This window comes from Numida meleagris, chromosome 3 (assembly GCF_002078875.1).
Source record: "Numida meleagris isolate 19003 breed g44 Domestic line chromosome 3, NumMel1.0, whole genome shotgun sequence".
Lineage (NCBI taxonomy): Eukaryota > Metazoa > Chordata > Aves > Galliformes > Numididae > Numida > Numida meleagris.
The window spans coordinates 90,472,288-90,497,147 of NC_034411.1; the positions used below are offsets into that span (position 1 = coordinate 90,472,288).

General features: G+C 35.2%; 1 protein-coding gene across 4 annotated transcripts in view; it reads left to right on the top strand.

Annotated features, from left to right (window-relative positions):
• Positions 1–24,860, top strand: part of CSMD1 (CUB and Sushi multiple domains 1) — a 1,076,183-nt gene that overhangs the window by 838,972 nt on the left and 212,351 nt on the right. For all 4 annotated transcript variants that reach the window (XM_021390293.1, XM_021390292.1, XM_021390294.1 and 1 more), the window contains 3 exons: positions 589–777; positions 15,701–15,870; positions 22,533–22,689. In XM_021390293.1, the coding sequence (XP_021245968.1) occupies positions 589–777; positions 15,701–15,870; positions 22,533–22,689 (516 nt within the window). The remainder of the gene's footprint in view (positions 1–588; positions 778–15,700; positions 15,871–22,532; positions 22,690–24,860) is intronic.

Below are 24,860 nucleotides of genomic sequence, written 5' to 3' on the forward strand. Positions count from 1 at the left end.
TTACAAAAGAGACACAAATTCAGACACTTAGAGATTTATTTTAAAAAATGTACATATATATTTGTTTTCAAAAAAGCATGCAAACAGTTTGCTAGGTTAAGAAGATAGTTTTGCATAGGAAAATGAAGCACATTTTTTGAAAATGTGGCCATATGTCTTTCTATTCTTGTGACCTTACACTTCATTTTTTTTGTTAGATTTTCTTCATTACGCAATGAATTTTTAAACCGTCTCAGTTCTAAAACTGTTTGGGAGTTCAGACCAAATGAACCAAGAATAATATACCGAAGATGTAATTAAACAGAATTATAGTAAAACATTTGCAGTACAAGCTGATTGCAACTCTTTGAAATTAGAAAAATAAATCTAGTGTGGGTGGGATGCAGTAGATACATAATTACTGTATATATTGCCATAACAGAAATATAGTGCTGGTTTTAGTAGAGAAAATGAGTCTGAAATACATGTTTTTGAAGCAATGTGTAATGACGCACTACAACTAATTTGGCAAGCTCTCCCTTCCCCCCCCCTCCCCCCCTGTGGAAAACTTGTCCCGTTTATTTATATAGCCTGTTTTATTGTCTACAGAATATGATCTAGAGCCATGTGATGATCCTGGTGTTCCTGCCTTCAGCAGGCGAATTGGCTTTCAGTTTGGTGTTGGAGACTCCTTGATCTTTTCTTGTTTCCCTGGATATCGCTTGGAAGGTGCTAATAAACTTACCTGCCTGGGTGGTGGTCGGCGTGTATGGAGTGCACCTCTGCCAAGGTGTGTGGGTAGGTGGTCACATGCTTTCATTTCATTCATCAAGTCGTTATTAGCACATGGCATGTTTCAGAATACTGGGCAAAGAGGAAAGCACTTGGGTTGAAAAAGTTCAACCCAAGTTGTAGGAACTTTAAAGTCAGTGCAAGATAAGAGTAATGCATGTCTCTTTTACTTAGAGAACGAAAATAAGAAAGAAGAATAGTTTGAACTGTGGTAGAAAATAAGATCAGAATGTCTTGTGAGAAAAAATATAAAAATAATTGAACTGTACATGTGTCCTTATTAAGATACAAATTTCATGCTTAGTCTTTCAGGGTAAAGAAACAATGTTTAGGGCTCTTGGGTGAAAACAGCCTTGATAAGAGTACTCCAAATGGTCCTAAGTGCTTTTTTTTTCCATATTATTTTAACTGTAAGTTATTTTTTATGGTTTATAAGCTGTAAACTGAATTACAGTATTGTAAACTGTAATTTTTAAATGTGTTGTTGTTAAAAATTAGTAAATATATGTCAGGTTGAGTAAACTGGTCTTTTTTTGTGATAAACTCCAGAATGGATTTTTTTAAATTTGTACAGTATCTGTATGTGATTTGACGAGATCATTTTTCCATCACTATTTGAAGTGAAGCTGATGAGCTACTATTGACATAATGCTTCTGAACTGTCAAATAGTTCCACGCACCTGCCTCTAAATGGATTGCCTTAAGACAATTGTTCTAAATACAATTTTATTTCATTAAGAAAGACACTCAGCTTTGGCTTGTTTCTTTTATTTGTTATAACAGTACGTATCTCTATATCTGGAAAATGTTGTAAGTTGTACACTGTATATAGTCATAAATTACATATATACATTTTTTTATGGCAAATAGAGAAGTGCTTGTAATTATGTTTTAATGACCTGGGCTTGTATAATCAATGAAAGAGAAGCCAATATTCTATGGAATTTGCCATTTTTTCATAAATTGAAGTTTTACATCTTAGACTATTTTCAGCTTAATTATTCTTAGAAAAATCACTGGCTTCTTAACACTGTTTGACTATGAATGCTGAATAACCAAGTGCGCATCACCATAGATCAATTTAAAGTGTGCACAAAAGAATATCCACATGTTCATTTTGAACCTAGCATTCTGTTTTTCCCAATTTTTAAGACTGCTCAGCTGTTCTATAGCTTTCCATGTATGTCAATAGAAAATTAGCTACTTATTTTTCTTTTCTGTAAGAGAATCTTACTGCTAATTGTACAATAAAATAATTCTTAATAAGTAAGCTTGATGAAGATATCATCAGAATATATCCATGTGCATTTAAAACTGAAAATAAAACTATTGCTACTGCATGTTTAGTGTTATGACTATTTATTAATTATGTTTTTTGAAGTAGCTGATTCTGATGTAGTCAACATATTAAGAATATTAATACAAGCAAATCACTGATATGTTTTGAGGACTGACAGAAAAAAAGATGGGTTATAAGAAAGAAAAATGTTTCTACTTAATAACAGTATCTGCCATTGCTTTCTAGAGAGTCATATAAAAGTATAGTGAGCTAGTTAAAAAGTGTGGTTCTTCATATATTAAACAAAAATATAGAATGGCAAAAATATTTGTTTATGTAAATAATTATAGTCTGTCTCAAAAAATCTTAACCCAATTCCAGCAAACGAAAAATAAAAATATTTTTTTTTTTTTTAAATAACCACAGCTCTGAAAGACTGTAAAATCACCGGTTATTATGAAAAAATAATATGAGATGAAAAGATATGAAAACAAAATCATCCAAATTTGGTATCTAACTCCTCAAAGGACAGGTAGATGTTATGAAAGTACATCTGTCACCAGTTATCAAGTAACAAAAAGTCAACTTGTTCCAGTAATAGGAATTGAGTAGGGGTTCTTAGTCTGGAGGTATTTTTTAGTGGACGGGATTCAGATTCTGAATTTGACTGTTTTCATATTAGTTGTGTACATGTGTACAAGTTCCAATTACTGATAACTGTCAGTAGTTTGTACAGAAAGCCTGGATTTCAGTGTCTGCTTTACAGTGAGATGAATCAGTCTCCAGATATCCTTTAGATGCTTAAATTAAGGAATTACTTCTATTGGAATTTTAAATTCCACAAGTCTGACAGCATGTTTTCCTTTTATGTAAGGTTTCTTTTTTTTCTGATACATTTTCTACTAATTTTTAAGTAATAATATTATTTATTTGGAAAATTATCTGTGTCCATTCCCAAATTCATTACTTATTATTGCAGTTACTTGTTAGAATAAGAGAAAATGTATTGAGTACAATTAAATTAATATGGCTTAGTTTGGAAAAAAATGACTAGCTATAATGAAGTTCCATATATGCTAGGAATTGCGCTAGAACTCCCTACTTGCTGGCAGGGCAGCTTGAGAAGCAGAGAAAGTCTTGAATCTGTGTAAGCACTGTTCCTCAACAGCTAAAACATGAGTGTGTTATCAACACTATTTCTCTTAGATCCAAACCAGTAGCATGCAATGAGCTACTATGAATAAAATTAACTTTATCCTAGCCCAAAACAGTAGATTTGTAAAACGCTTTTCTCCTGTGGGAACAATTCTCCATACTTTAGCTATCTGTGTATCCTCCATGACATGGCTTTTCAGGAGGATCCCTTTCCTCCGACTCTCTATATCAACTGGACCTACCAATCTCCTGACAGAAAATTTCCCATTGTGCATTCAGTTTTTTTAAAGAAAGGTAATGGAGGCATTCATAAAAAAATCTTATGTCTTGTAAGAGCTTCAAGTAACAATTACAGCTTCCCTGACAGATATACTAGTAGTTGATATCTGCAGGTGATAAATTTCAATCTCTTCGCACAAGAATACTAAGTGTTTTCCATCTTTCTACATTCAGAAAATGCATTTGGAAGAGCTATCCTGAGGTCTTGACTTAACTAGTAATTCTGACAAAACTACCACAAACATGTTACAGTAAGGACTTTCTGCACTACCCACAATATAAAGGACACAGATGGTCTTTTGAAGGAAAAAAATTGGCTGCCTACTTTTATGTAACTGTTCTTCAAGATGTGTTTTTTAAAAGTTCATTCACAGTGTTCTCTTTCACTCCACTCCTCAAAATTTAGTGGAACTGACAGGATTGTGAGCTTGAGGGGAACTGAGAAACACACTGCTTCATTGTAATTTTGTTGTGATGCGCAAAATAGAATAAGGACTGCATTCCTATAGCTACTGTCACGGTAAAGATACTGTCCTAGCAATCCTGGTACAGGATATATATGCACAGCGGCTTGAAGAAGAAATGTCTCTGAACTAATCCATAACCTTAGGTACTGACCAAAATCTGGTTTTGTACTACTCTGAAACAGCTTATCACCTACACGTTTGTCAGTATTACCACCTGGCACATAGCTGTAATAGGTGTGTTTTTCCATGTGTTGTGGAATTTGTTTTCCAAATCTATTTCTGAATAACTTAATTACCATATAAAATTACTTCTTGTCTTTGTTAGTATACTTGTTATGTTTTTTAGCTAAAAACAAGCTGCTGGAGTACAGACAAGCTTCTCCTGATTATCTTTTGGCTAGTTGAGATTTACAAAGAGAAAATAATCTTGCTTTCCTCCTTCACTGACATCTTATTCTGTAGTATTATTCATTATTTTATTGTTATGATTGCTTCAACTAGTATTCCAGAGTTTTTTAAAAATACATGAGTATTTTTCAAAAACATTCATTTGATTAGTAATTGTGGATAAGAATTGTTATTGATGCTGCATCCATGTATATAATTTATTCCTATTTTATCACTTGCTTTGATGTAGTTCAAAATGTATATATACGTTTATACTAATTTTGTGTGAACAAAATTGCCCAAATTACTCTTCTGTTAATAACTTATTTTTTCTCTACCTATAAGTATGCAATTCTATTACAATTTCAGTTATATTTCACAGCTGGCTACTTTTTCATGAGGACAAAACCCAGCTTTTAATGAATTGGTTCCCCTAGATGTATATGTAAATTATCTTTTTGAAATGTGACTTTATCATTTACAGTGATCCTCTGTTGAGTAAGGTGTGTGCCTTTTAGTTTTAGTACTCATAAAATTCTGAATGAGATGAAACATTTCAGCACTTCCTTTCTACTTGCTAAGGATGTCATGGTCACTGATTATCGAAGGAAATGTGTAGAAAACTGACTGCAAGACCTTTACAGTGAGCAGTACAGTGCCCAAGTGTAGAAAATTTCTTACTTTATAATTCAGCCTCTGAGGGGCACAATAAAGTAAATGTATATTTATTAGATCACAGAAGATATATTTTGCTGTACCAAAAGTTTAGGTAAAAAATGATAAATTTATTTTGTTCCATCGTAGTCTGTAACAGTAATCGCAGTAGCAGTTTTAAAGAAAACATGAATATTTGGTTGTATTTACTAATAATTATCTTTTTCCTGATTAATACCTTGGCTACTGTCAATAGCCTTTACCCTCTCTACTCAGCATTGTGGCTAAAGAGCTATCATTCTTACAAGGAAAGGGTTGGTTTTGCCTGTTCATAAAGAAGACAAGTAACTAAACACTTTTATGACCTCCTCTAGGACTTAGGCATTAGGACATTGCATAATAATGGGAAGGAGAATTTGACTCTGTTCTTCATCTCCCTGTTCCTTAACTTGGATTTCCATTTTGTTGCCTAATTTGCGTGCTGCTTCTGTTTGCCTAGGTTTTCTTTTTATCACAGTCTCCCTAAGAAACTGTGATAAATTTTATCTAGAATAAGTCTTGAAAATATTATCTTTACAGTGATTTGTTCATTTCAATGTAGCCTTGTATGGTATACATGTCATAGAGTTTAAGAATAAATTACTAATAAAATAAACTTGACTTTGAGAGTGGTTTGATTTTTTTGTTGTTGTTTACTTTTGTATAGAATGTTTAGAAAAGTAGCTATGGAAAAACTTCAAGGATAAAGCTGAAAACAACAGCTACTAAATGTATTCATTTCATACTAAAGTGGTGCTGCTCTTTTATTACATTTTACATGGCACTTGCTTTTTAATGGTGCATTAGTATTTACAGTGAGTAAAATCCTCACTGTGGTATTGTTCACTGGCATTTACATTAATACCAAATTAATTTGTCAAGTTCAGTTGTTATAGTAAATAATACATGAATAAATAATGATAGAGTGCTAAAATAAATTGCTGACACTTAAGAAGTTGTGGGTTTTTTTAACAATTTTGTTAGTATTCTTTGCAAAAACACCAACTGCAATTAAGATACTTTAGCATGTTAGTCATACTGTAGCATTGAGTTAATTTCCATGGAGACTGAAACATAACTGGGAACCTTGTTAGCCTGAATAGTTTGGGAGATTTCTTTGAGACCCTTGAGATTTTGCATTCATTGTTTCTTTAAATTCTCTGTAGCAAAAAAAATTTAAATCTGAGTTCACTTCTGAGATGTCAAACTAAGTCTGAAAATTGCTATTAATTTTTAGTTGGTGTTTATGCAGAGAGCACTCTCATTTAAGTTATGTGGGGCTGCTCATGAGCAGGAAATTTTATAGTATTGATATTTGAATCTATAAATCTTCAGATTGCATTAAGGGTGTGGATGTATTCAGGATCCACTGTATCTAGGAACTTGTATTTAACTGTTGCCACATTTAATTTGTTAAATGTCTTGTAGCATAGAACATATTTAGTAAAGTTATTTAATAGCATTTTATTTATGTTATTTAATAGCATTAAAAATGTCTGCTTATTCATTTTATAACATTGCACTTTTATAAATGCAGTTGTTTTCTGTCACTGTCGGAAAATTGGACATCTGTTCAAGTTAGTGTTTTGAGTGTTACTGACAATTAATTTTCAAAATAAAGTGCAAATTACTACTTGCAGATTTTAGGTGTCTGTATAAAACTGAGAACTTAATATCAGCTTGTGCATAGTGGTCATTCTGAATCTATTTTCAAAATGAAAAGAAGGAGTAGTTTGGATATGAGACTTAATCACCTTAACGTGAGACCTGGACATGAAATTTTAATTACCTCTAGTCAGAAGAAATAATAATTGTTTTAAAACTCTTTTGCCTTCTTTCTTCATTTGGAGGTTCTGGATATATATATTTTTTTCTCCTGGTAAGATAACTAGTGTAGAGATGTTATCTCCATATTCTATTGTTAGATAATACTAGAGAGAGAGAGGCAGAAGACAGAAGTATAAAAAAAAAAAAAAAAGGAAAACAACAACAACAACAACAAAGTCCTTGCCTTGCATTCTGCCTATAATCCCCAATTAATGTAATAGGATTTGTTCTGAGAACCTGGGTAGTATCTTATGTCAGTGATACATGGATTGAAAGCTTAGTATGCAGACCTCAGAAAAAACTTTAGTGCTCTTTGGTCTTTCCTTTCTTATTCTGTTATTCTTCATAATGGAATGGTACAAAAAATGTGGAGTAAGATATTTGTTTGTGCAATGTTTCAGTACGGTCTTCAGTAAGATTTGCTAACCTCACCACCGTGTTACTGATGTTGCTTAAAGAACATAAGGAGAGACTTACATGCAGACACTTTATTAGTGTGATCCATAGCTGATGACATACCTTGGCTTGAAATTTATCTTGCTGGAAAAAAAAAAATTAAAAAAGTGAGAGAAAGAAAAGGAGAAGTCACTTCTAAGTACCAGCTAGGAAGGACATTGTTGCCAGACAAATATTTCTCCAATAAGAGTGGTGGCAACAAGTATTACAGCAATGATAGCAAAGCCATCTTGCTTTCTCTGTAGTATGCTTCTATTTCTAAGCATGCCCAGGTGGCCAAGAAGGCCAATGGCATCCTGGCTTATATCGGAAATAGTGTTGCCAGTAGGAGTAGGGAAGTCATTCTCCCTCTGTACTCAGCACTGGTGAGGCCGCACCTTGAGTACTGTGTCCAGTTTTGGGCCCCTCACTGCAAGAAAGGCATTGAGGCCCTGGAGTGTATTCAGAGGAGGGCAGTGAAGGTGGTGAGGGGTCTGGAGCACAGGCCTTATGAGGAGTGGCTGAGGGAGCTGGGATTGTTCAGTCTGGAGAAGAGGAGGGTCAGGGGGGACCTTATTGCTCTCTATAACTACCTGAAGGGAGGTTGTAGTGAGATGAGGGTCAGACTCTTCTCTCTTATAACTAGTGACAGGATGAGGAGGAATGGCCTCAAGTTGCGCCAGGGGAGATTTAGGCTGGACATTAGGAAATACTACTTTTCTGAAAGAGTGGTCAGGCGCTGGAATGGGCTGCCCAGGGAGGTGGTGGAGTCACTGACCCAGGAGGTGTTCAAGAAATGTTTAGATGTTGTGTTGAGAGACATGGTTTAGTGGGGTTCTTGGTGGTAGGTGGATGGTTGGGCTGGATGGTCTTGTAGGTCTTTTCCAACCTAGCTATGGTTCTATGATTCTATGATTCTAAGCAGACCTTATCAGTCTCCTCATAGGCAGTCTGTGATGCTGTTAGCACTGAGTAGGGCAGTGATGACACTCAGTAGTGTGTGAGCTCCAGACTGATTAGTTAAGTTTTTGTAAGACTATTATTGTGTGATATTTGTTGTATATTAAAAAAAAATAAACTTCTGTTGATTCTATTCTGATATGAATTTAAAAGATAGATCCACCAGCTTTGCAGTGAGGTAAACTTAGTGTTTATTTGCAGGCTAAAACCAATGGGGCAAAAAGTGAGAAGTAGGGGGAAAACAGTACAGTTTAATCATCCATGGCACACACTTTCTGGGAGAAACCCAGCATGACAGTGATTTAGAATTCACCGATGCAAGTTGAAAACAAGAGGACTTGTGATATCAGAGTGAAGACGCTGACACAGGAGCCTAGCAGTGTGCACATGAAGGGTACAGGGCTCAGAGGTGAAAGACTGGCTGAAGAATTGGAGATGAAGCATTAGAAAGGTTAAGGCACAGTGCAACAGAGGTGCTTGGCAAAGTTCACACATTCTTTGGTTTTATGTGGCATTCAAGTGAATAGGAAGCTTCATCTCCTTGCATTGCTCCTGAGTTTGTATCTGAAGGTGTGCTTGAGAGCAGTCATATTGTGTCTGCATTACTAAAGCCATTTGCATAGGCACGAGCTTCAGTTCCCTCAGTCAATTAGTTTAATTACCAACTGTCTGAGCTCATCATGCTCTCATATTTTATGACCTGCTGCATCATTTTGTAAAAACAACATAGATATTCTGTACTCAGTAGAAGAGCTTTGCAGCAGGGAAGCCTTTAAACTGACAACATACTACTTTTATTTGATCTCTGCATTGAAGATCTGTTTAAAATCCTGTCAAACCTTTTATCAAGATGTATGGAGAAGTAGTAAAGTAAACTTTTGCATTAAACGAAGTTATTGTTACATTTTTACATGAAGTGTATTTCAAAGCCTTTCAAGAATATGTGGACTTTTTTTTTGCTTTATAGACTCCATGTTCATATTCAGGAAGTGTTTGATGACTTCTTCAAAAGATCTACCTTCCACAGTTTCCTTTTATCCCGCTGTAAGTGAGAGAATAAAAGAAGAAAAATAAAGTTATTTATGTAAATAGAATTTAAGAGACTTTATTAAGCAATAGAACAAAGAATGGGGTCAAGTGTCTGTTCTAGACCGATCTCTCTCCCTGCAAGACAATGAAAGAACAGTTTAATAAGGTAGAATTTTTCCAGTCTGCTGCAGTCCTCAACAAGGTTATAACAGGCTAATCAGAAACTAGTGAAAATAAAACATATATACTTCCTCCTCTAAAACTTCATACCTGTAGATATAGGTCTTATACACTAATAATATTATCCGCGGAATTCTGAGGTAGATATTTTTGATTTAATAATAAATAAAATTAACTTTGAAAAAGATTTGAGGTTCAAAAGTTGTAATAAGGAATTAGGTTAATCTGCTTTTATCTGGTTGTCAAATTTTGAAACAGACTCAATATCATACGGGCTTTTTTTTTTTTTTTCCTTAGGAAAAAAAAGAACTTAAATGGCCTTTCCTTTTAGATGCTGCAGTTTGGTAAACTTTCATGGTTTGGCAGACTTTAAGAGTCTAAATTAAAACTCTGACAATTAGAACTGACAAGTTCAGAGCAAATTTAGTTTTAGTATATGCTAGTTTAAACTTTCTAACAAGCCACATAGATGACATTAACTTCTAAAACTACTAATAATAAATCTATGTAGAGAGTTTGGAACTTTAGATTTTAGATCATCTATTTGTCCTTTAGAAACAAAAAGCACAAACTTCTGTCACACTATGAGCACATCTTTCATTAAATTAGTTAAATGAAATTAGTGTTCATTACAATTCAACTACAACACAATTATACTGCATAAATAAGAATGTATTCTTAAAGGTCATTATCACAGGCTCTTCATTCTCCTCTAAGAATGCACAGCTATTCACATAGCTGAAAACATCAGAAAGGCATCTTCTGTTCTTAAAATACAGATGCTTAAAATCTGATGTTTAATAATGGATATAATCATACATATTTATTTTTTTTAATGCCTGAATTGTTGTTTTATAATTCTCATTCAAATTTGAGAACTATATTAGCTGGGATACTTAATGTGAGTTAACATGTCAGATATCTCACATGAGATAATGTGATTATTCAGTGCTATTGCAGTGTTTAGAATCTAATTCTTTTGCAGTTTAAATAATGTTTCATATTTAAATCATCCTAACTTTTAATTTATAGCCTATTTCCAATTAATCAGGCCCCTTTAATATCAAAACAGCCTCTTAATTTTATGTATCTTGTTATAGCAAGGTTAGGTGCTATTTTACATTTCTTCTGCCAGAACATACACTTCTTTCTTTCACTCTCAGCCTCATAAAACATTGTCTATGAGTTATGATAATTGTCCTGTGTCCTTCCTAGAGCAAAGAGAAGTTTCTCCTATTCTTCTGAATGGAAGCTTCTTTTCATTTCTTTTGACATCTAAAGAATTTGCAGGCTTTTGCTTTCTTGACATAAAATTCCCTACCAGTTTTTGTCTAATTTTGCTCAAAATAGGCTTTTGTACGTACTCTCTGTTGAAAAATGTCTTGGATTACCTTTTTTTTTTGTATTTTATTTTGACACAGTGTATTTAAAATACATAAGTAAATGGAGATACATTTTAGGTTAAAGTGGTAAATGTATCTTTTCTTTTTAAAGATTTAGGTGCCGTTAACCATGTTGATAAGAAAAAAAAATTGTAAATTTCAATTTATTTTGCATCTTGAAGAGTCAGAGGTGTAGTTAGAAGGAATCTGAAAGGTGTTGAACATGATAGTGATGTGAGTGACAAATAAAGTCCTCTGTAGCCAAATAAAGAGCTGTTTAAGGATGACTTAATAAGATTTCTCTGTTTAACTGGAAGAGTTTTTTTTTTATTATTTTTCAGTTACTGCAAGTGGATGAGCTGTATCTCTTCCTTACTCAAAAATGTCATAGTATGATCAGGACTGTACAACATCTGGTTTAATTTTCTCTGTTTCTGTAAAAATAATTTTTAATTATAGCTGATACCTCCTAGCGGAATGATGATGACAGTGTAGCTAAAATCTGTCATTTCATTTTGCATAAAGAATTAAAGATTTTTCAGAGGTGGTGAAAAAGGAAGTGAACATGAATATTCAAGTCTAGTAGTTTGGTAGCCAAGAGCCATGAGTCATTTCAAAATTCTATTTCCCAACTGCTTAGAACATGAATTTCCGTGAAGAAGTTTTCCTCCTCCCCTGCTTAATGCCCTACACATTATGCTAAAGAAGTTAGCCAACAATTGCTCAGTTTGTGACTAACTGATTTTCTAATATATTTATTTGAAGCAGAAGTAGGAGTTACATGCTTAAAATTCTGAGGGAAGAGAAATAAATTGATTTTAGGTGGCACACATTTTGGCTGCATGTGTTAATTACTGAAAGAAAAAGCTCTAATAGTATTATTTACTGTAGGTATTTTAGAATAAAAAAACCACGGCATTCCCTGTACTGCTGAGTAAAATTCTAGTGCAGAGAAAATGAGAGATATGCGTAAGGTTTTCCTGTTGATGAACCCAGGTGCTGCATATTTTTGTTCATGGCTGCCGTTCTAAATTTCTAAACTCTCATGCATTTCTAGATTGCAGTGTGAAGGAAAGGTCATACAAATGCTCAGCTGAAGTCTTTATAGCATAAGGTGCTTTGTGTATCTGGGCACTGATCATGAATGAAAATTATTTTAGGTATTGGGACTCTAGATCTCTGAAGTTCCAGATGAAGACCAAAAGCTCCAAAGGTCTGGAGAGAAATGAATCTTTCCAAGGATTGAGCTAACATGTATCTGAAAAAAAAAAAATAAATAAATTAAGAAATAAATCCTTTAAACCTCCTCAAGGCAAAGAAATTGGGAGATCCAGTTAAAATGACCTTCTGTGATATCCTAACACAAGTGAAAAGAAAACTTTAACCAGAAATGTCTTATCTTTTGGATAATTTTCCTAACCCAAGAGGGAAATTGAGATAAAAAGGGCATCCTTTTCTTTAGAAATCTTTATGGGTGCTGAGTTGATTATTTACTGGCAGATATGAGATGTGTTGAAAAACTTGACAGGAACAACCTTTTGGTGTGATTAAGAAGGAAATGGCAGGTTATGATATTTGCAAGTTAACTGAGAAAGGGTAATATGCACTTATAAGAGACTGCACTTGGGTAGGACAGGTTGTAGGTACATGAGTGCTGACTTGATTTAGAAGAATTTTGCATTGTAACTGAATTTCAGTAAATAACTACTTGATTGCAACAGAAAGCAGCATATCTGCTTATTGCACAAAGTAATGTACTTTAGAAGGGTAGTAATATTACATTAAATTTATTTTCTAATCCTTATTATCCTTGATTTATATATCAGTATCATTGTTCACAGATACAAATTGTCATAGTATTGAAATTTGAAGCATACATTTATCAGAATAGGAAGTTTGGCCATGTCCACATTCAGGAAGGTTCATTGTTAAATTTTTCTGTTACTGCATATGCGTATGGTTACGGTTATGCAATATGGTTAGCGGTGTTTAACATCCAATCATTGAAATAAAATGTGGAATGCTATGTGAACATCATGCAAGAAAAACGCAGTATTTTTCTTTTCTGCTTCAGCGTTTTACTTCTATATTTCTTTGAAGGAGGAAGGTAATGGGATACCAAGGCAGCCCCAATGGAAAATAAACACTTTATCATGTATCTTTAGCAGTGTGGGCTGCAGCTCAGAAAGCCAATGCTATCCTGTGCTCCATCAAAAGAGGGGTGGCCAGCAGATCGAGGGAGGTAATTGTCCCTCTCTATTCTGCCCTTGTGAGGCCCCATCTGGAGTATTGCATCCAGGTCTGGGGCTCCCAGCACAAGAAAGATGTAGAGCTTTTGGAGAGGGTCCAGAGGAGGCCATGAAGATGGTCAGAGGGCTGGATCTTCTCTCCTGCAAAGACAGTCTGAGGGACTTGGGCTTGTTCAGACTGGAGAAGAGAAGGCTCCAGTGCGACCACCTCATTACAACCTTCCAAAGGGAGATTATAAACAGGGAGGGAAATCACACAGGTAGATAGTGATAGAACAAGGGGGGGAATGGTTTTAAGCTGAAGGAGGGGAGATTTAGCTTGGATGTCAGGGAAGTTTTTCACTGAGGTACTGGAACAGGTTGCCCAGAGAGGTTGTGGATGCCCCATCCCTGGAAGTGTTCAAGGCTAGGTTGGATGAGACCCTGGGCAACCTGATCTAGTACTTGACCTAGTGGCTGGCAACCATGCCTGTGCAAGGAGGCTGGAACCTGATGATCCTTGAGGTCCCTTCCAATTCAAGTCATTCTATGATTCTATGATTTACTTAGGCAAACAAATGTTTGCAGGAGGATTGCATAGAGTATGGGTACTGTAAATGCAAGAAGATAAGTAGTATGGGTCTAAATTTATCTGGCATTCTTCTTGGTAATGCTTTGAACTACATTTTATAAACTTAATTTCCACCTACTTCCCTCAAATCAAATGAAAAAATAGCTATATATGTACATGTACACGCACAAATATATATGTTTATAAATCCGTATGTAATATGGATCTCATATTTGACAGATCTTTTACCAAAGAAGTGTTAAAATATTTAGTTCATTTTTCAGTCTTACAGTATTCTTAGTGACTTCTAAACAATGTAAAGTCAGATGACTTTACAGTCAGTCAAACTTGCATTGTACCCTCCCTTACAAAGGAACAGTTTGGCTATCTGAACTTTCAGCACTCTTCTTTCAGTTAAATACAGTGCTCAGGTCTACGTAACGTAAGAGGAGAAGATAAATCTCCGCTTTAATAAAGTGATTTCTAACTTATCTGTTAAATCAAGGATCCTGAGCCAGCTTACAGTAGATTTCCTTCTTCACCTTGCCTAAGGAGAGACCAAAGGTAGAGTAGAAATACTCCAAGAGTGTGACTATTTATTTCCTTCCTTTTCTTTCTTTACTTCTTCCCTCTTTCCTTCCCCCTTTTCATGCATTCCTCACAGCCTCCTTCTGCTTCTTCCTTCCTTTCTTTCTTCAGTTTTATTGAATAGAGGAGGTACAGAATAATTGACTGGCTTCAGCCTCTTCAAAAGCGAAAGGCGCGTAACTTTGATCATGTGTACCAAGGCCTCTGAAATTCAAATCCAAGATTTTTAGGTATTTTGAATGTAAATATGAAACATGCATCACTCCCTGAACATGTGTAAAATAATTTATTTTCAGATATATTTTTCTGGTGTATCATCAGACTGTATTTTCAGAATGATTTACACATAATAATGGATAAACTATTCTCATGTTTACCTAAAATTGTAAACCTACACTTCTAAAAATGATTTCTTAATGTCCTATAAGTCTTAAGGCTCTTTTCAAAATTTGCAGGAAAAAAAAAGAAATTTTAAACAATCACTTCTTCTTCTCTAAAAAATATTTGTTGCTCTATGATTATATATTAATGTGTTCTTATTTTCATTATTTATGCCAAACTCTTGATAAAGTCTGAATGATGATTAAGTCAAAACCTGGATTTAGTACAACATATTTTATCCTTAGACTGAAAAATAAGGCATAAATAACAAAATTTCCTTAATAATTGTACATTAGTACAACAAAACTAAGAGTTTTATAAGGTGTTTCTAGGCCATTTTTAATCGCTTTGAATATTTGTTTGAACAATGTATCAATATTCTTTTTTATTTATTTGGATGTTTTCATTTCTGTGATGAAATTTACATTGCAGATTCGGAATGGCTTTATTAGTCTTTATTTAGGACTCAACCTGAGCCAATAGGCTGAAACACATCATTCTTCCTATACTTTACTCTTTTCTTTACTGTGGAGTAATGAGTAAAACTCTGCTTCTAGAAGTGTCTCTAAATTTGTGCTACAGGTGGCTGTGAAAAGGACTCTCCCACTATTTACCTAAAAAAGAAGGGAGCTGTCTGCTAACATCAATAATCTTTGATTTGTTTCGTATTTTTTTTTTGTTTCATTCCTAGTGGAAAAAATATTTGAATACTTTTGATTTATTGCTAGACTACTACTACTATCTCAGCAGATTATTCTCTGCTTTTTCTAGTACTTACTTCAACAGAACATTTTTTTACAGAATTTGTATGGAATCCAGCTACAGATCAGCCTAATGGAAGGACCAAGGGATAATTAGGTGCTAGATAAAAGCTCTTAAGTGCACATTAACCTGGTGATAGCAACTTTGGTAGGACTTTTAGATGTTTGTTCTGTAGATGAGATCCAACAGGAATGTATTTTTCCTGGATAGCCATAGCAGGTTAGTTAGAGTTGTCATAGAGATGAAGTATTTCTGAAGATTACCTATATTTTCTTGAAATGGATAATTCACTTTTTTTTTTTTTTTAATATATCTGTTTTCTTTAGCTGAATGTGGAGCAACTGTCTCTGGAAATGAAGGAACGTTGTTGTCTCCAAATTTTCCATCTAATTATGATAACAACCATGAATGTATCTATAAAATTGAAACAGAGGCTGGAAAAGGGATCCATCTTAGAGCAAGAAGCTTTCAGCTGCACGAGGGAGACATTGTTAAGGTAAAATGAAAAATATTTCACTTTCTGTCATACTCAACATTTGCATTACACGAATGACTCAACTTTCAATACTGTTTCATTCTTCATTTTGGTTTCTCCCACTAAATCTAAGTTCTATCTGAATATAAAGGGGATATTAAATGTTCAATTGTATGCATGGAAATATTACAGTATTTACACTGGATATGAATCTAAAAAGAAATCCTAAAATGTGAACTTGGATTTTGAAAGCTAGAGTGTATTGTTTTCTGTGCACAGTAATGTTTATAAATGTAGCTCTGCGATTGCTTTGAAAAAGGACACTTTTTAATAGCAGATGGAACATTTTCTCATCTGTCTTGCACATAATGGGCATTTTTGAAAAAATCAATTAATTTATTCATTTGAATAGAATGGAACCAGGCAATGCATATATTGTTGTAATTGCTCTAGGTACATTGTATTTCTCTAGGTGTCCTTGCCTGAGCAGGGAGTTGGACTAGATGGCCTGATTCTACAATACTGCAATATTGTCTAAAACTGTAATTACAGAAGGTGGCTTGCTTTCTTTTACTCTTACTTTGTCGGTAACCTTTGAAATACATCCTAAACAATTACAAATTTTGAAAATGTGCTTGTTTTGTTTGTTCATAACCTTTTTTTCTTTAAATAATGGCTACTACACTATTTTATGTACTGAAAATTGTGACATTCATCTGGAGTGTTGATCATATACTAAAACTACTTTTTCAAGTTTATGTCTCTAATTTTCCAGATCTAATTGATACTCAAATCACTGAATGCTGTCAATTCAGTTAGCACCTTAATGACTGGGGATATCAAGATACCACAGCAACACATTTAGTATGTTATTTCTAACCTGATCTTACTATTTTCATTTGTACTTTCCACAAGTATTTTAAAGATAACTTTATTATAAAGCACATTTTTATTGCCATACTTTTATCCATTATTCCATCTCCTTATGTAAATATAGGACAGCTTTAATACATTTCCTGTACTTTCCCTTTAGGTACTGTCTTTACTAATACAGACATGCGTGTCTTTGTTACTATATTTGTTCTTTTTACCAGTACAGGCTGGATTAAGCTACAAAATGCGCAAATCTTTAAAAGTCTGAAACAGTATTCAAATGTTACAGTTAAAAGAACATCACTGTTGCCATCTTTACTCATAAGTCACTGGTAATAAAGGCCTCTGTGCTTGTGTGGCCATGCTGAATGAAGTACTGCAAGATCTTTACTTAAGGCTGTACTTTTAGATCAAAGAACTGAGTAGGTAGGCAACGTATGTAGTCTGTGTTGTTCTTCTTTCCTGCATTCCTTGATCTGGCAGTGTAGATCCCAGAAAGTTCTGAATAAACGCAGCAGGCACAGAAGAACTTAGTTCATTGACCACTGAGCAGCTTGGATACTGTACTGAAGTTTCTCAGAAGCTTTGCACATATCTAGTTTGTAAATAATTTAATAGACTACCTGATCAACAACTACAATGAAATCGTAGAAAACCCTAAGCTAACAATCAAGTAACTTAATTATCCTTCAGAACTTTTCATGAGTAGTGACAAGAATACTTAGAGTTATTCTCTGGAGATGTAAGAAAGAAGATTTAATAGCAAGAACGCTGCTGAGGACAATCTGTCATATACTTTCTTCTTTCATAAATCTGTTAGCACTTTACTCCTGAGGAAGCAAAGCAAGTAAAGGCAAAATTGTTGCTATGTCTGAACTGCAAGGCCTGTTTTCTATTTCTGAGGCATCTGGCGTAGCACAACTTCTATCTGCACAATTAAACTCTTCCACCATAGCCTCCTTATAACCTACATTTTTAGAAGTAATGTCAATTCTCTATCCAATTCCATGCTGGGATGTCCTTGTACATAACTCTGTAGAAGTCAGCTCCTGATCTATGAAAGCACTAATATCTTAACTAGGTATTACCTGGAAGACTTCCAAGTGGAACGGGCCAATATCTTGACTGAAAATGTGCTCAAGTTTAAACTGAGCATACAGTTGACTGTTAACATTTGGGATTTTGTCCTTGTTTTATTTATATTAGTGACAGCCTGGCTAGGGTATCTTTAGTGTTTGGATTTTATATACACTTCCATGCAGCTTCTTATTTCTTATTTTATAAAATAACTAGTTATTCTATGGAAGATATCTTTCTAGACTCAGATGTTCTTCGTAGTCCTGCGATGCATCATGAGATTATATTGACTGTTTGACAGTCACTAAGGAGAGAGACTTTGAGGTGACTTAAAATCTGCCAGCTGAATGCAGAGAATAATCCAGCAGCCTAGCATAGGAAGCCAGCAAGAAGAATTTTGTTTTCCAAATCAGCACTAGTTATTTTACAGAATTAAGAATTACCTTGCTGAGTTGACTGAAAAGTCCATCTGGCTCAGTGTTCTTTCTCTAATAAAGATAATAGGAGATATTATTTAGGTAAAATTAACAAGCCTGGCTGCTTGTCTGTGCTCCATTCCCTTATATTCCTCTGGTACAGCTGCTGGGTAAAGTAAGATTATATTTTGCTGACTATTCTCTTCATCATCTGTTATGGACATGTCTTTGAATTCAGGTAGCTATTTAAATCACTTGATACCGTGTACCTGTTCTGTGACAATAAATCCTGAAATTTCACTACGTACTGTGTAAAGAAGTGCATGCATCTCCTCAGTACAGGAGAGACGTGGTCCTCCTGGAGTGCATCCAAAGGAGGGCCACAAAAATGTTCCCAGGTATGAAACACCTCCCCTGCGAGGACACGCTGAGAGAGCTGTGGCTGTTCAGCCAGGCGAAGAGAGAGCTCTCAGGAGACCTGATAGTGGCCTTTCAGTACCTATAAGAAAGAAGGTGGCAGACACTTTAGCGGGGTCTGTTTGATAGGACAATGGGAAATGATTTCAAACTAACAGAGGAGAGACTGGACATAAGGAATTTTTTTTTTTTTTTTTTCCAATAAAAGTGGTCAAAGCACAATTTTAAAAGCATTTTTGTGTGGGATGCCATAAAGTTCAGGAAAATATCAAAGTTTAATTGTAAATATTTTTACTATCAGAATGTGAAACTACAGTTTCAGAAAATCCAGTCAGCATGTAGTTCTCCTTCAGGTGACTGTTTTTACGTTCTGTTAGCAGATGCACATGCATTAGCACTGTTACTAGGAGGTTTTTCCTCACAAATAACAGTAGCACTGTCTCATTCCCTGCATGTTTTCACCATAGCAGCTGCAAGAACTTCCCTTTCAGTTCCTGACAAATGTTTAGGAGAAATAAAGCTTCCCTAAATGTCCTGGATACATTTATCTTAGTGCACTAAACAATACTGTGATCATTCTCTACTGTCCTCAAGGCCAAGTTCTGTAGTCTGAATACATCCATAAAATTAAACTCTTGCAAAACAAGGTGGCTCACTTAAACCTCCCCTTGGAAACAGTCCCTGGCCTCTGCATCTCCTATGTACCCTCAGAAAAGATTTGTGAGGGTGCTAGTAGGTCCATGTTAACAGTTTGCCAAGGATGTCCTAACCATAAATACTATGTAGACAATCAAGTTGTGCCTGTACTCGTACTCTGGTACTGTTGCTTTTATAATATAAAACCAGCTTGAACTGCATGTGTTTAACTGGGTTTGCTGGTGGCACAAATACAAATTGTAAAAGTCATCTGAATATTGAGGTTAAGTAGTACATAGGGAATAAAAAAAATAATTTGCAAAGTATTTCTGACATCAGTAAGATTGCATGCATGGGAAGGGGTAAAGATGAGTGGTTTCAAGGAGAATGTACTGCAGAGTTAATGACTGTAAGTCACAGGCAAAGCTTTCTATAACTGTAGCAAAGTTTGAACTTGATTTGGGGAGATAAAAAATCAGAGCTCAAGTAAAGAAATAGAAACAGATTCACAATTTTGAAGTCTGTAATTAAACAATATTTAGATCATCTGATTATTTTAAAGCTTACCCTTTCTTACTTGCTAACACTTCAGTTTCCTTGTCTCTGTTTTAACAACCACTTGAAATTTTTGATTCTTTAAACTGATTTCTTGTGATAGAATCTGTATCTCACTGTGAATTTGTTAGAGGCAACAGTAAAGCTAGAAAATAATTCCATGTTTTTCAGCTCTTTGGCCAAATATCTTCGTTTTTGCTTCATGACAGAGAAAAAAGAGTACGTGGTAATTGCCATGTATGTGAATTATATTTGAAATAGGTTATCCTATATGAGTTAGACATATGCACTATAGTGACAATGTTAATAAAAGTGAATTAATATGTTCCTGGCTCCAGAGACAATCACACGTGGCAGGTTTCCTTTAAACACTGGAGCACAGAGGTTGCACACAAGCTGCCTGCTGGAAGTGGTCCTTGTTCCGTACTAGTTGTCAAACCATGACCAAGAACTGTCTGGGAGAACACTAGCTGGCTTGGAGCAAACCTTTTCCAGGGGCAATTCAAATAAATTATTACCAAACACATTATTTGTGTGGATGGTTTAGATTTGATCTTTATATTTTTTTGACCACTCGTCTCACTTACTAGAATAGAGATGTACCACATTATGTCTGTAATGTTAACAGCAGCTACTTTCATGCGATTCCTCACATCTCATTTTTATTTCATAAAATGGCATTTTTGTTTATATCTGGATTAATCTTGACAGAGAATATGATTTAACCTGCGGATCCTCAGGTAGCAAGAGTATCTGTAATGTCAGTATCATAGAATATTATTAAAGTAGGACATTGAAGGACAATCATGGTTATTAACTTACTTTTCTTTTAATGATAAATAAAAGTCACATTTGTTTTAGCACTATTTATTTATTTTATAGTATTTACTATTAATGCCAATTAAAAGTCCATCTTTTCATTCAAACTAATAAATGAATCTCTGAAACCAAGTAAAATACATATGTTTTTTGCACATGTGATGAGAATGGCATTCAAAAATCTTATAGTGAATGAGTGTGTATTTTTTTTATATAGTAGATTCCTAGCTCTGACAAAGCATAATCAGTCAATGAAAGAGTTCTATAATTCTGGCCCTGGACAACAGTAGAAGTTTGGAGGCATTATTTCTGATATTCATAGCACAGCTATGAACAGCGATAGCTCATTTATGTGTCCTAGCATAGGTCAATTTTTGCCTTAGTTATAAAGCCAATGTGTGTTTTTCTCTAAATGAATAGTACATTATTGTACAAAATCTTCTTTAAGGGAAGGTTCTTACATATATTTATGAAACAAAATTTTTGATTTTATCTTAAAAAATATTTGTGCATGTTTGTTGTTGTTAATAGCAGCAGGTGTTATGAATGTGGTACTTTCAAAGCCTTATCTTATTGATGATATGATGTTATTTTCCTGGGAAAATAGCTCTGCTTCTGAATATTGGTAATCGTCTGTAAATGTCATTGGAATAGTCCATCCTCTCAAAAGATGCATTTCTAAATTTTGTTCATACATCTAACTGGACACTCAAATAGGAAAACATTTTCTGTAACTCAGATGCAGGAATTTATATTGTTAAATCAGTCACTACCTCCTTCTGGCTGGAATCAAGATAAATCCTCATTATACCACAAGGTCTGAGAATGAAGAGATGAAGATCTAGAGCTTGAGATACTTATTGCAGCTTTTGCACTAGATATATGTGATTACTTAAGGACGTTGGCATTTAGGGTAAATTGTTTTTCTCTTTAAATTAGAAACCAGAAGATCAGATTCATTACTTTTGTAAAAATATCCACAAGATGAATGACACATGTTTGGAAGTGTGAGACACACTTCATATTTGCCTATTTTTTCATGAAAATGTATAGGTGATTTTTTTAATTCAAGAAGAATTTAGATTTTTTAATTCATTTTTAGACAAAAAAAATACAGAGAACTACTTGGGACTTCATATCTTTCAAGGTTTCCCTATAATTAAAAGCAGTTTTTCTCCCCCTGCCCTATTCTTGCTCTTTGTATGTGTGCTGTATTTGTGAACAGTCAAAACGACATTCATTCTAGAATTTGAAAGATGACAGAAGTTAATATTATTAATTTTGTCTTCCACTGAAACTTTTTGGTAAAATAACATAGTAAATAATAACGTCTCTACACTTAGTTTGGAAACAGGCTCACATATTTCTTTTAAGACAAATATTTTTGTTAAAATCTAGAGTAAATCAAAAAGTATTGTGGCTCGGTGTCTGAAGTAAAAAGTGATATATTGGCTTTAATACCTCATTTCTGCTTTTTGATATCAGAGAAAAAAAAAATAACAGAGTAGAATGGTATTTACCTCTTTCACCCTTACTTCAATAGTGATATCAGAAATTATTCTTCTGTTACACTTTATAAGTGATCATGAAAAAGAAGTCTGAAGTTATAAAACCTTGGAAGACAGACTAATGTATAAATATTAATTCCTTCAAGATGAACTCGCATAACTGCAAAAGAAAAAAGTTTTAAAACACCTTTAAGGGTTACAGAATATTTTTTTTATTTCACTGAATGTCATAGCCAAGAAATATAATTTTTAGAGTGGTATATACCTCCACAAGAAGTTTGCAATGCATAGCTAACCTTGGAAGTGCTGTATAAAGTTTTTCAAATATTCAGATTCACATATTCAGTTGTCCAGTTTCATACTATTATTTCATTTCTACAAGGTGTATGATGGAAAAGACAGTTCTTCTCGTTCTCTGGGAACCTTCACCAAGAATGACATGATGGGAATTATCCTTAACAGCACCTCTAACCACCTGTGGATAGAGTTTAATACCAATGGATCTGATACTGGCCAAGGATTTCAGCTCACTTATACAAGTAAGTAGCTTATGGAGGTGGACCGATTGACTCTTATATTTGTGTACTGATATCTATATGTGTATATATATATATGTATTTGTGTATATATATAAACATATGTTTACTGCAGTGATTTCTTGAAATACAATGAAGATCATTTCATAACGTATCTTGTGTTGATGCAATTGAATTTCAGTTGTTTACGCTATTAGATTGGCCTTAGTGCTTTAAAACTTTAGCAAAGTTGTAATCTTTTAATTTAGAGAGCATTATTACTTTGACTCACCAGTGGTTTTTGAGAGAGTAAATTGTCACATATTGTGAGTAGAATATATTGGTGTTAACTTGTAGGAGAAAACTTATAGAATCGTAGCTTGGGTTGAAAGGTCCCCCAAAGATCATCTAGTTCCAAACCCCTTCCATGAACAGAGTTGCCAGCCACTAAATCAGGCACTAGATCAGGTTGCCCAGGTCCCCATCTGATCTGGCCTTGGAATCACCTCCAGAAATGGGGCATCCACAACTTCATTGGGCAGCCTATTCCAGCACCCCACCACATTCAGTTAAGAATCTCCCCTTGACATCTAATCTAAATCTCCCCTCTTTTATTTTAACCTTTCACCTTATCATCCTCGCTATCAGACCAAACTGTTGATTTCCCTTCTGTTTATAATCTTCCTTTAAGTACTTAAAGGCCACAACGAGGTCCTCCTGGAGCCTTCTTCAAGCTGAACAAGGCAAATTCCCTCAGACTGTTTTTTCAGGAGAGGTGCGTTCCAGTGCATCACCACGCCTTGAGAGGAAAAACTTCCTCCTAATATCTAACCTAAATCTCACCTGTCTTAGTTTAAAACCATTCCTATCACTGTCAACCCATGTAAACAGTTGTTCCCCTTCCTGTTTTTACAGTCCCTTTAAGTACTGGAAGGCCACAATGAGGTCTCCCCAGAGCCTTCTCCAAGCTAAACAAAACTAGTTCCCTCAACCTTTCCTCATACGAGAGGTGCTCCAGCTCTCTGATCATTCTTGTGGCCCCCCTCTGGACCCTCTCCAAAAGCTCTGCATCTTTCTTGTGCTGAGAGCCCCAGACCTGGATGCGGTACTTCAGATGGGGCCTCGTAAAGGCAGAGTAGAGGGAGACAGTCACCTCCCTTGCCCTGCTGGCCAGGATACTGTTGGCCTTCTGGGCTGAAAGTACTCTCTGCTAGCTCATGTTAAGTTTTTCTTCTACCAGGACCCACAGGTCCTACCCCTAGGGCTGATCTCAGTGAGTTCTCTTAGCCTGTACACATATCTGAGATCGTCCTACCCAAATGCAACACCTTGCCCTTGGCCTTGTTAAACCTCATTAGGTTCACATGGACCTACTTTTAAAGCCTGTCCAGGCCCTTTTAAATGACAACCCTTTTTTCTGTCATTTCAACTGCACCACTCAGCTTAGTCTCGTCTGTGAACTTGCTGAGGGTGCACTCGATCCTATCATCTATGTCTTTGATAAAGATGTTAAATAATAATGGTACCAAGACAAACCCCTGGGGGGCACCACTTGTCACCGGCCTCCATCTTGTCATAGAGCCATTGACTACAACCCTCTGGATGCAGCTTTCCAGCCAATTCCTTAGATAGTCCACACTTCAAACCTGTATCTCTCCAACTTAGCGATAAGGATGTGGTGTGGGATCATGTCAAAGGTCTTGCAGAAGTCCAGAGAAATGAGATCAGTTGCCCTCTCTTTGTCCACTGATGCTATCACTCCATCATAGAAGGGCACCAGATTGGTGAGCCATTATCTGCCCTTGGTGAAGCCATGCTGGCTGTCACAGATCACCTGCTTATCTCTCATTTATCTCAACATCTCTTCCAGAATGATCAGTTCTATGCTTCCTCAGTCACAGAGGAGTGAGACTCCCAGGTCTGTAGTACCCCAGCTCTTCCTTTCTCATTTTCTTAAAAAGAGCTTGATATTTCCCTTTTTCCAGTCACTGTAGACTTTGCCTGATAACCAAGATGTTTCACATATGATGGAGAGCAACCTGGCAACCACATCAGCCAGCTCCTTCAGGACCCATGTCATCTGGCCCCATAGACGTATACACATTTAGAGTAGTCTTGGACTTGCTCTTCTCTTTCAGTGTAGGGGAGTCTGCTCCCCTAGTGCTCATTTAGAGATTCAGGGATGTGAGGTTCAG